This window comes from Lottia gigantea (genome assembly GCF_000327385.1).
Source record: "Lottia gigantea unplaced genomic scaffold LOTGIsca_57, whole genome shotgun sequence".
NCBI lineage: Eukaryota > Metazoa > Mollusca > Gastropoda > Lottiidae > Lottia > Lottia gigantea.
The window spans coordinates 610,325-623,672 of NW_008709945.1; the positions used below are offsets into that span (position 1 = coordinate 610,325).

Genomic DNA, 13,348 nt, shown 5'->3' on the forward strand with positions numbered 1-13,348 from the left:
ATGACGTGTTTGCTGATGCCATGGAAAAGAAGGCTGAGGCTTTAGAGAATGCCGCCGAGGCTGCCGCAGAATATATCTCGGATCAAAGTGAAGAAGTAGATGATTTAAGCGAAGAAGTTCTTGATGATGACAGTGATGAAAACGATTCAACTTCTTCAGAGAGTGAGGTCGAGGACTCGGATGTGGACTTGGAAGTGGATGTTGGTATTGATCTTGGTGGAGATTTGGACTTGGGTGGTGGTGTTGACCTAGGAGATGGTATGGACTTTGGAGGCGGTATGGACTTTGGTGGTGGTATGGACATAGGAGGTGTAATTGATGTGGGTGGAGGTTTAGAATTGGATGGTGGCATTGATCTTGGTGGAGGTTTGGACTTGGGTGGTGGTGTTGACCTAGGAGATGGTATGGACTTTGGAGGCGGTATGGACTTTGGTGGTGGTATGGGCATAGGAGGTGGAATTGATCTTGGTGGAGGTTTGAACGTCGGAGGCGGTATGGACTTGGGAGGTGGTATTGATTTGGGTGGAGGTTTGGACATGGGTGGTAGTATGGACTTGGGAGGTGGTATTGATTTGGGTGGTGGTTTGGACATGGGTGGTAGTATGGACTTGGGTGGTGGTATGGACTTTGGACCAGGTATGTACATTGTTGGTGATATGGGCGTCAGTGGTGGTATGGACTTGGGAGGTGGTATGGGCATGGGTGGTGGTATGGACTTGGGAGGTGGTATGGGCATGGGTGGTGGTATGGGCATGGGAGGTGGTATGGGCATGGGTGGTGGTATGGGCGGTGGTATGGGCATGGGTGGTGCATTAAATATGAACGGTGGTTTGGATATGGGCGGTAGATATGGACGCTGATTTTGGAATTTGAGCATTTTTTATCCAGTATTTTCCACGAATCTTAATTGGTTTATAGCATATGATATCCGTAAGGTAATTATCGTTAAATGAATAAATTGGTGTAATGTTGGTGTAACGATATTTGTAATTAAAAAAAAGCGATGATTCACCCAACATTTAACATTTTAGCGAGTATTGCTTTTTGAAATGTAATAAATGTAATTTGTTATATATCTATGTACTTATTTTAGTGTGGTGTGGTCGAACTCTGTATTCAATCTGTCAATTCAAAATGTCATTTTACTTTATTAAATACTGAGTATTTGACACCGTTATTCGCCATACATCGAGTGAAAATACTCACAACAGGATGTTCATTATGGAGGCGTGTCCATGAGAAAGTGCAGTTATGAGAGAAGGCTAGAATAGCAATGGTTCAGAAAATATTTTCAGACAGAAAACTTTTCCGGCATTATCCCCCTCTCCCTCATTCTAAGGTATTCCTCTACTATCTTTAACGAATAAGGGATGTCGAAAGAAGTAAATGGCCGTAACCAGCCTTCATATAATGTAGTCTTATTCCATGTTATCTAGGACAAAATTAAAATACGAGTTCTGTGCCTAAACTGGTTTAGAAACATGTAAATGTCATCAAATGTTATAAAAAAAAATAAGATTGTCGTTTATTTCTTCCTTTCTGTTTCGTGTGCTTTTTATTTGGTGACAGTTACAGAAAATTACGGTAAATATATTGAAAAACCTGTTTGATTACACCTATAATATACCTATGCTGAAGATAGAAGGTGTAGAATACAATAGTGAGCTGCCTAACTATAGGAATATTGTTCACATACATAGGCTATACATGTATTAGAACTTCATTTCAGCTATATCGTAAAAATTAAAACTGCCCCAAGCTGTATATATAACATTCTATATCTTAGATATACTTTTGAAATATAGATCGACTCATGCAGAGGGGTCAGCACCCTCCCCCCCCCCCTCCCCCTCGCAGCCTCGAAAGCAAGTTTTTCGGGCAAAAATCTCATAACTATTTAGAAATTCGGGTAATCTCAGATATCCCCCCCCCCTCCCACCCCTCGGACGTAAACCTGGCTCCGCCACTGGTGTAGTGGAGATCTTTAAGAGGCATCATGTCTTGTAGGTCTTAAACTGCATCGCACCAGAGATACCTTTTCAGTTCTATGTCAAGGTGAAAATGACAGTTTAGTTGATGGTACTTGCGTTGATTTTATATCGGTTAAATGTCAGTTATGTGTTGGTTAAATTTGTCTTGGTATAAATGTCTTGCACTGCAAATTGTAAATATCACAACTACTAAGATTGTTATTGTTAGTTCCGCCTTGCCAATTAACTTTTAATGTGGACTTCAGTTAAAGGGATACTGTCATTAGCCATCCCTAATACAGAATCAGGTATTCCTGCAGAATTGTGACTTCTATAAAGGGCGTTTAACAGATTTCCAAATGCAATTGTGTTATATATTGCCGATATCCTGACGTCATCGGACATCACTGCCCGTGAGATTGTTAAAAACGGACTGGAAGCAAGGAGCTTTACTAGAAACCATCTTGACTGGAAATGACTGGACAACACTCAGAGGGGTGTTTTGCTGCATTTTGGAGAGCCGACATGAGATGAAAATTCTATTCGGATAGCTGGAATTGAGCTTTATCTGGCGGCAAAGCTGAAAGTTAGACTATAGGTAATAGGTAATACCCCATTAATAGTAGTTTTCAAACCTTGTGTCAATAGACAGACTTCACACGTTGAATTGAATATTGCTCCAGCATCTTGCAAGCATTTGAACACTGATAATAATAATCCAATTAAATCTTGGGATTCAGTACAAAATTTGTCTTTCTGAAAAGTTTAATCTCCATTGATAAGAAAAGACAATATTTTACTACAAAAGAATATAAAAATATCAAAAATCATAAATAAATGTCATATAAAAGGGAGGTATACAATTGATATGAAAAAAAAGATGAATTCCGGATGTCGGGGTAAGATCAGACTGATGATTAAGTCATGAAATTGCACTAAATTTTAACAGTGTCCTATTGTAGTAGGCCTATTGTTTTTATGCGTCGTTTAATTAAGATACGTATAGCCTACGTCGAGAACAACAAATCTTATATTATATTATCGCTAGTAAAGATCGAATGGATCGTAAAATGCGTTAAATATTGGATTATAGAGTGGGTTGAATTGGTTAGCTCCTGCATTCTGTCCCGTTTGTCCCTCGGTTTGTCCCGCGTTAGCACTGCCCCGATTGAAGAGTCGGAGATAATATTGTTGCATAAGATATTGGTTATACCAGTCAGGAACCGCTGAAGAAGAAGAAAAGTCAAAATTTCAGAATGTGTGATTAAGACAGTGTACATTTTTAAAGCGTTAAGCATAGACAGAGTATCAAAGGTTTTTAAATGGATTCTAAATAGATTTTAGATCTATTTGTAGGCCCCTATCAGAGACACCTGTTGTTGTTTTTTGTTCGTAGTTCACACTTTACCAGATTTTGATTTGTTGCAGTCGTGATTGCACCAGAATCAACCGATCATTGATCGATAACATTGATTTTGGAGAATTATAGAATATAATTGTGTACTTACAAGCTTCTGAGATGCAGATAACCGTCGTTAATACCAACAATAAAACAAGCGAACGTCTTAAAACACCCATTCTTCTGTTTGTAGTTTAGGATTACTGAAACAAAAATCGTTTCAATGAAAACATGAGCATAATGGTGATCTTGACTTATCCTGAATTTTACACCTGGTAAAACTTGATTCTGTTCTTTAAAGCCAGAAAAATACATTTTGGGTCACTAAGATTTTTTTAATTATTTATTTACCAAGTTGCGATAACATCATCTAGAATGTTTATGTCGTGCCTTGAAGTGAATCAATCTAATTAAAATTAAATTACAATTTCGCATCTTTTTTGTTTTCGGATATTTTCAAGCTACATTCAGAAACCAAAAGAGATAGACAATTGTAATCTGGTTTTAATTAGATTGGAAGTGAAAATGAGTAAAATTCAATTCAGTCTAATCGCCTCTTGATGTAGATTAAAACCTAGTGAATAAAATTTCGTATACTTACTTTTCCAACCGAATAGATATATTAATGTCTATATAGATACCTGATAATTTCTGAATTTCTGGAAAGATTCTCTGAAATTTATACCAATTTCTGCTCGTTAGGAATGTCTCTTATTTTGTATTTATTTACATTTCCCCATGATTTATGTGTTTATAAGATGTTTTATGAATATCAACATCAGGAACAAGTTTGTGACGGTTTGTGTGAAATGACACGCTGTCCTTACGTTTCAGCCACACCTATAAATGGATCGACAGGTCCATATATTATATAATCATTTCCAAAGTGCAAACTAAATAATTCTTAATTGTTACCTCCGCGAAATCTTTACCAATCTGGTAAACTTTTGTCAGTTTACGTACCCTACTCTTAGAAAGAGCTAGCGGAACTTTCAATCCTATGCATCAAATTGAACATATAGACATGGACATAAACTTTTTTCATGTTTCTGGAAGGAATAGTGATATTATACACCATGGAGAAATCCTATATCGTTGCAAAGAACATAGTGACATAGAGTTTCAGTGAATAATTAAACTGACCGTTTTCTTTGGCAGGTGTTTGAATTTTGTTGTTTTACATGTTCTGTATCAATGATACCTCGAGGCTGCCATTACTTACGTCAGTATTCCAAATTCCCAAACGTTCGTGTAGTGATTGAAAACGGATTTCAAACGTTTTAGAAATATGTCAAAAAAATTGGAAAAATAAAACCGTGAATTTTCTGTAAACAAAACAAAGCGTTAAACCTAGAAATGACTAGGCCTATGACATCAAAATCTCGACATACTGCCTTAAAAAACAATCGAACCCGATAAAATGCTGTTATACTTTAGTGCTGTGTGGTGTCACTATTATCAAGTAGGCCTATTCTGCATAGCCCATTCTAAAAAGTTTCACAGGATATTTAAGGTAGGCCTATATGTCGCCCAAAGAACTAAATATCGACTGTCGGTATCCCTATTCGGAGGGGATTCTTATGTAGGCCTATCTAAACAATCCACTGTTACACATGCTTAGGCAACTATGTCCCTTTAAAAATGTTTTTATAAAGTTGAAATAAAATAGGTCTCCAGGGAGGTTCATTACTTCAGGTAAGCTAAGAGGTAAGAAATAAGGTCAATTCATTCCAGTAGACCAGTCGACATCTAAATTGATTTCAATTGTATGGTTAATATATTCTACAATTTTTCTCTAAAAATCTTTCTTTGTAGATAACTTGGCTTCTTTCTAAAGGCCTGTTTAGAACCTATATAATCCACTTTTTCTATACCACACTTAATTGTTAAGAATTTCACTATCACGTGACAATTTTTTTTACATTTTACTTGATATGATCTAACTAGACAGGCAAATATATATATTTTTTTTATCTGCAACGTCTTCCTACCCTCAACACTTGTTCCAGTCAAATTAGCGAGGGCCTACTACAGTAGAAATGTAATTACCATTATACGCTATATAAGGCATATGGTGAGTTCGCTTCACAACCAAGGAGCTTAAATTTAAGGCTTCATAATCGAAAATGATATTTTAAGGCTTACGATATTTCTTTCTGTGGTGATATTTTTTAACTTAGTGGATTCAGAATAGGGTAGACTATCGGGTCTTACTTTTGTAGAGACCACTTTCGGAAATCAACGACTCTACAGTTTCGATTGTTGGTCAATTCATTGGTATTTCTTGTCTTGTCCAAATGGTCATTAAATGACATGTCACTGTCCGGACATGTCAAATTTTTATAGCATTTTGATCAATGGGATATTAAAAGAAGTTCGGGGTAGGGATTAAAAATGAAAACCATATAACGATTTGTGAAATAGGCCCGTAAAGTAGGCAATTATGTTTCGATGTATATTATTGGTCCAGAACCATATGTAAGCGACCAATAAAATGTAGTCTAGTTGCCTATGGTATAGGGCTTAACTCGTCTACTAAACACAGATCGAGATAGAATTCTGTTCGAATTATATTTAATTGTAATCAACGTCCACCTTGAATTTCAATTTCGAACATAGATACAGGTAGTCAGAAATTTGCTAAATTGCTTAAAAGAAATAACAGAATATTTAGAGTGATAAACATCTATGTACCGGTATGCTGCGTTCCTGAAAAAATGTCGGTCAATTTTAAGAGTTATTCCCCTTTAATTACTCTTCATTTCCAGACAAAAAATTTAGCAGACAGCTCAAAACAATGCAAAATATGATTATTCCTATAATTAGATAGAAATGACACGCAAGATCAACGCAAAATTTCGTCAGAACTCCCATTTCTATGTCCAGGATGAAGTTGTTCAGTTTTTTAATCGGCATTTTGATTATTTTGGGTTTGATTTTCTCATTACTTTATGATTCTTTGAACCCCGACAAAGAATACGATTCAGATGACAACACACCGCCGTATCAATTTGACCCTGATAAAACTGGACACAGTCTGAATGACAAACTGGAGAATCTGTTCTGGTTTGTTCAGGTAAAATTTCAATGCTAAAATCTACCAACGGTATCTTTGCATGGTTGAATCAAAATGATAAAGTCATTACTACAATGTCTGATCAGTTATTAGGGCTTTTGGTTTACTTTATCTTGTGTGTTACAAAACAACACAGAAAGTTGGGATAGTGTTGCCAACAGGACAGGGAAACATTTAGCAGATATTGAACTAAAACAATTTATAAGGCCTAGATCATTAATTCAGACGAGCTTTGTGTCATTATCTATGAACCAGCTGATAGTAATTTGTTTGTTAATTGTTATTTTCAGATTTCTGATCTCCACATCAGTAAATATAAAGATTTGAAGAGAGGACCTGATTTAGTTCATTTATGTAAAACACATTTAAGTGTTATAAAGCCAGAAATCGTCATTACATCAGGTAAGCCAGTTACTAGATCAGGCAAAAAAAAACCAATTGCTACAAGATTATGTACCTACAAGAACATTAATTTATGCTTATGCCCGAAAATAACAGAACAGACAAACACCCATGTAGAAACAAGAAAGCTTTTTCATTTAAAAAATAAGAATCTCAGTAAATCTTCTATTGTACTCCATAAATGTAATCTGTTGCAATTGTGTAAATTAAAGGGATACTACGTCTTAGGATGAACATAAAATTTTAATTTTGCTCAAATTTGCCCAATAACAGTATATATCCATCAGCAGACTTACCTGGTGTCCTAACTATACATCAAAATCCCTCTATAATCCGATATATCCACAAAATCAAGTAATTAATTATAAAACGCTTAATACATCCATTAAGCGATTTTCAAATCGTGAGTCTAGATAATCCGGTGTAATTTTCAAGGGGAAGTAATTCTCAAGTGGGGTTTCCCGCGTCCTTGACCTCTACTCTTGATTTGACCTCGACATTGTCAGACATATTTTGAAGACAGAATAATAATGCCTCGTAGGAGATTAAGCGACTCCGCGGAAAAAGCAATTCATATAATTTAGAATGAATACTCCACCACTGATACAATTTTCAACGAATATTAATCATTGGCAATGTTTGTTTGTATACACCGGAAGATGATTGTTTCCTGTTTTAGCGTTGATTACCCAGACTCTTTTAGTCTCAAACTGAACGGCTTGTCGCTTGCTCACTTTTTACAAAAAATTTTGATTATAGTTTTATTGTCTCTTTTTCAAACTTGGTAAAGTGTGGGATGCATACTTATTTAACCAATGGTCACTATTAAACACACATATTAGCCATAGGCCGAGTGTATTCTAAGATGTAGTATCCCTTTAATATTATAAACTGCAATTTTGCTTACAAAATTTTGAGAAATTTTAGAATAGAGTAATTTACTTTTTTCCATAGGTGATTTGGTTGATGCTAAATACCCTGATCATGTATCATCAACTCAATTTGCTGAAGAATGGACAGCATATAAAGAGGTGGTTGAACTGTGTGAGGAATTCTTGAAACCAACAAAATGGCTGGATATCAGAGGCAATCATGGTAAGAATAAAGTCACATATAATCTCAATTATAGTCATTTTTAGACTTTTAAAAAATCCTGGTACAATCCTTGTGGTAAAACTTGTGACAAACTGTTGTCAAATACTATCCTTACGAAATGTGAATTAAAAAAGACAAAGTATGTATTGTCACATGACAACTTTTGAACTTTACTCAATTACTCAATACATCTTACCCCTTCTAACTATCATATTTCTTAAAAAAATGAAGTCAGTTTCTTATTAAACTGAGTGAACTTTACTTCTTCATTCCAGATGCTTTTGATGTTCCTGATTTGGAGCACCCACATAATTATTATAGGTAAGTGTAGTATAATGAAAGATTTTTGATAATGAAATTATCAATACATTTTGAGAGATATAACAACTTGTATTTGTGGTAAAATTCATTTTGTACTAAACTTTGTCCAGTTAAAACTGCCCAAATAAACCACTTTTCTCTTTCTTTAAGCAAAACATAATTTAATGGACTTGGACTGGTCTAATTAGTGTTTAGCTATTGTCCTGTCTGATTAATCTTGAACTGATCTCAAATGGATGTTGATTGAACTGTTAGTCCAATGATTTTTTGGTGACTTTACATCATATACTCTCTAGTATTCCCTCACTTTTACCTTAAACTGAACACAGAAGTATAAATTAACCAAGTTTCAACCTTTTGATTTATGATAATCTTTCATTATTCTTGGGGTGTTTGTGTTAAAAGAAAGTTAGCCATGTTACATGTTTTTTGTATATTTAACCTTTTTTCAGGGAGTACTCTAAGCAGGGCAAACATTCTAAAATGTCCTATTCCTATACCCATAACAAAAATTATGGTAAATACAGGTTTATAGGCGTTGATGCTTGTCCAGACCCTGGACCTCGTAGACCTTTTAATTTCTTTGGACAACTTAACACTGTAAGTTTAATCATAATTTCTCTTCTATCATTTTTATTGATTTGTTGTTTCTTTTATGCATGATATCTCAAAATGCTTTTTCTTTTTGTCATTCAATATTGGTAAGAAAAAATTTTTGTGATGGTTAATGTGCTGATATTTTATCTAGAGTTATTAAGCTCTATTAAATATGGGTTTAGAGTCTTGAATCAAAGACAATTAAGTCATACATGCAAAGTAAGTGAGCTTTATGAATTAAAGCAAGAAGTTCTACAGTATCAAGACTTAAGCTCACTTACTTTGCATGTATGCCTTGCGTTCCTTGTTGGAAAGATAACCTCCATTTCAAACCCCAATGCAGTGGAGATAAGCTTCATTGAACATGATTTCAGGAAGAATCTAGCGGATCACAGATTGTAAGAGTAGTTATCTGCAGAAATGGTACATTTTAATCAAGATTAAAGATTTGCCAATAAATTAAATGTTGATTTTATAAGTATCTGTTATAGGATCGTCAGAGTGATCTGATCAAGTTAGCTCAAGAAGATACACCAAGTAATCTTACAATATGGTTTGGTCATTATCCTACTTCAATCATAGTTCAAGATCCACCAGGAATCAAACATATCATGAGGTAGGCGGTCTGTCTTATACTGTGATATACCAACTTGTATTGTAGCAGATGTGACTAGACCAAATTGAACATGAGAATGTATAGTTTTTCGTGTTGCATTTGCCAGACATGTCTGACTGAAGCCTTATATGAACATTTATTAGACAAAATAACCCATCATGTTCTAATTAATAGATATTGCCTGGCAAGTTGTAATTAAGATTTTTTCGATTTGCTTATTTCTGTCATAAAAAGATTGTTTATCTTTTTTGGAAGAATTTCTTTCTTGATTCCTGAGTTTGACAACTGGTTGATTTATTTCAGGAAAGGCATTGCCTATCTTTGTGGACATCTCCATACATTAAATGGTATGGTACCAAGTATGTATACTAAACAGAAGACTGGTATGTTAGAACTGGAACTAGGTGATTGGAGAGATAACAGAATGTAAGTGTAGGATTTACTATTGAGGTACCAACGTAGTCCATAGTGCCAGATTTTAGTACGCAATCAAACAAGACTATTGTATACAGTATACTTGCATCATTTGGACATCATGGTAGAATCTTATTGACCACATGAAAATTAGACTAAAAATTGGAAATGAAGTTACATCAATTTATGATGTTCATAATGCAGATACAACTAATTTAGTAATTTTGCTGCAAAATGCTGCTTTAGTGATACAACATAACACAATATGCCTGATATATGGATAATTGGCGATACATTAGGTACTATGTAATCCTATTTTTGTTGACATTTTAGATATAAAAATCAATTCAAATTATTGTTGAAATTGTGTCTTTATGTCATATATGACTTATTGTTTCTCTTTATATATATAGATTCAGATATTTGCTGAATTATGTGAATTCTCTGCTTTCTGTATATTTTAGGTATCGTGTGTTAGCCATAGATAATGATATATTATCGTTTATTGATGCAAAACTAACAGACTGGCCAGTTATTTTATTAACCAACCCGAAACATGCATTATTTCAAACTCCTAGTCATGAACCAGTTCATCTTATAAAATCTTCCACACATATCAGGTAAAAGCAATTAGAAACGGTCAGATTTGATGTTTGGATCATCGGTTGCAGTAAGCTATAAGGAACTAAAACCTAGACCTTTGTAGTCTATTGAAAGGGACTGAAACTTGTTATATTGTGTTATTTTCCAAGATGTTATTTTATACTGTTTTGTGTTTTCAGATTTCTAGTATTTAGTGAAGGTGATATTGTATCAGCTACTGTCTATATAGATAATATAAACCTAGGTTCAGGATCACATATCAGTGGTCCATTATATACATTACCCTGGGATACCTCCAAATATATTACAGGATTACATAATATCAAAATTATAGTTCAGGTAAGTTGGATGTCAATGGAATTTAAGAAGCCTACATTACATACCAGTATTTTTAGCTCTCGTATAGCCTAGTGCTGTACACCTTCAATTAAGGCACATAATTAATCTTGGCACAGTCTTTTTAATGTTTTGAATATGTTATACAGATTACATTACAAATTTTGTAATGAAGGTCTTTTGTATGCAAATTTTTTTGTTTCAGGATTCCTTAGGAAATGAGAATGAAATAACTCAGCCATTTTCATTGGATGGAAGTCACCCAGATTTCAAGATTATATCTCGACTCATACTTATGACGAATATCTCATTTTTGGTATGTAGATTTTATAGACTCACATCTCTCTATGTGGACTTAAGCATCTATTAAATGATTTTGGTAATAAGCTTAAATTTGAGCTATAACTTCCTTGCTCACCACTGTGATCTTACATAGTGAAAATGCTTTATCCCTTAGTTTTCAGATCATAAATGATAGTGGGCGTGTGGACATTTTCCTCTATCATATATATTTTTTAGTCAACTAGTTTACTGACATTTTGGTTTCTTGTCTTTCTGGTTGTTTGCTCATTGCTGTTATTTTGGTGAAACCAATACGATAGCATAATATGCATTTCGTATAGATATCTTTATGTTTTCAGGGCAAGACATTTTTTTGTGGTTTGGTGTTTTCTTTAACATTGTTCCTAACATCCTTACGACAATGTGCCAATATCAGACAATTCTTCTTCGAAGGTAAAGTGGAAACTTAAACTGGGAGTATGCCTAACAATGAAAGTAACAAGAAAATTTAAAACATCTTTTGGTATACTCTAGAGTCATATTCATTTGCTTTTAACTCTTTTATAGACTGATTATGTTTTTTACTTTGTTTCAATTTTAATTATGTTCTTAGACTATACAGATATTTAGAAATAGTGAATATCTACTATCAGAAAATATTATGATAATCATTATATCTTTATTACAGGAGAAAGCTATTTATGTGTTTTATGTAATAAATGGTTGTTTAAATTATGGTTAACATCTCGAACCAATTTCACATATTATTCTCATATTCTCTTTTTATTATATGTCACTTTTGGTAAGTTTCTCTTAGACTCTTTGAAGAAATATACTTGATTTTGGTCTATGAAATAAATAACTTTATCACATGACCCTTTGTGATACAAGCTTATTAAAGATCCTTTGACAGATGGATGTGGAACATGAATAGACTTAGGTTGTTATCCTGGAAATTTTTTCTCTCATTGCACACCACATAGCTTTGCTCATCTTTATCAGCCCCAATTCGGTGTAGAAAAACAAGATGTAAATCTATCATAGAGTTATATATAACTCAATGAAAACAGCATTTCAGTTATTTTCATTCAATGTTATATTATAGGTCCGTGGTTTGTTGGTGATTTATTAGTAGATCATGTTGGGTGTGTATTTGTATGGGGTATATTCCTCAAGAATACCTTCATACCAGGCAGTGTTACTTATTTTTATGGTCTATTTCAGGTGAGTTCATCACCCATTTCACTCTAACACACTCCGAGACTGTGTCAATCATTTTTTAAATCCTACCAATTCCCAAGTTTAATATTTTTGTCCCCATTGTAACCTAGCAAGTTTTTTTCAGTCCTTATGATGTTATTTTTAACTAATAAAAGCATGTCAGGAGACCATAATTTCAAGGGAGGAATTATTAGCTTAGTCCGATCAAATAATAATGTATCTTGAATTTTTTTATGAAGAAAAAACAATCCATTAAAACAACAATTTTGTTGAGTTTAACTTTATTACAGAAAAATATGTCTGTATCACAATTTTTGTTTTATTTCAGATTATAACGTTCAACATTCCCTTATTACTCATTACCAGTCACATACTAGATATACGATCAAAGCTACGCTCTAGAACAATTACCCAGTCTTATTTGAAAATACCCTTCATTATATTATTAATATTTCAATCTTTATTAACTTTTAAAGAATTTCCCTCTGCATATGGTACCAAGGCATTAGTTATAGGACCAGTTAGAACGGGCTCTATTATATTTGCAATTTATACTTATTATTACTCAAATAAAGTATCAGTTCAAGACGGAAGGACTCAGTCCTGTACTGTATCCTATAGTTGATTAATAAATTTCAATAATTATTTATTAATTAATGCATTGGGATAAAACTTAATTTCTAAAGGAGAATTTTATGTCAAATATTGCCTGTATTTTTAAAATTTTGTTCAGATGATCAAACTTTGTTCAAATGATCAAAATTTTTTAAATTATCAAATGATTTGAACCAATTATTTTTTTTTTTATAGAAAATTATTTCTTTGTTATGTTGCATGATATGTCACAAGTTTTTTTAACGGGTTAGTTTTTACATAATTACCGATTTTCACTTCAATATGCACTCACATTTATCTTTCTCATCTATGTATAGAATTTACTAGAATATTGTAAATATTTGAATTATATTATAAATTAATGCAAAGTTTAATGAATTAATGTGTGTCTGTATGCTTGA

At 33.6% G+C, this 13,348-nt stretch overlaps 2 protein-coding genes across 2 annotated transcripts; one reads left to right on the plus strand and one right to left on the minus strand.

Moving 5' to 3' along the window:
- Positions 1-392: 392 nt before the first annotated feature.
- Positions 393-803, minus strand: LOTGIDRAFT_127373 (hypothetical protein; the record flags this gene model as incomplete). The annotated part of the gene is made up of 1 exon (XM_009063336.1): positions 393-803. A coding segment is annotated over one exon (411 nt), but the record flags the coding sequence as incomplete, so codon positions are not given.
- Positions 804-6,726: 5,923 nt separating this feature from the next.
- On the plus strand, positions 6,727-12,957 carry LOTGIDRAFT_127392 (hypothetical protein; the record flags this gene model as incomplete). The annotated part of the gene is made up of 13 exons (XM_009063337.1): positions 6,727-6,847; positions 7,802-7,942; positions 8,218-8,263; positions 8,716-8,863; positions 9,352-9,476; positions 9,780-9,902; positions 10,355-10,510; positions 10,673-10,832; positions 11,035-11,178; positions 11,477-11,496; positions 11,765-11,913; positions 12,217-12,335; positions 12,661-12,957. Coding segments are annotated over 13 exons (1,749 nt in total), but the record flags the coding sequence as incomplete, so codon positions are not given.
- Between the last annotated feature and the right edge of the window lie 391 nt (positions 12,958-13,348).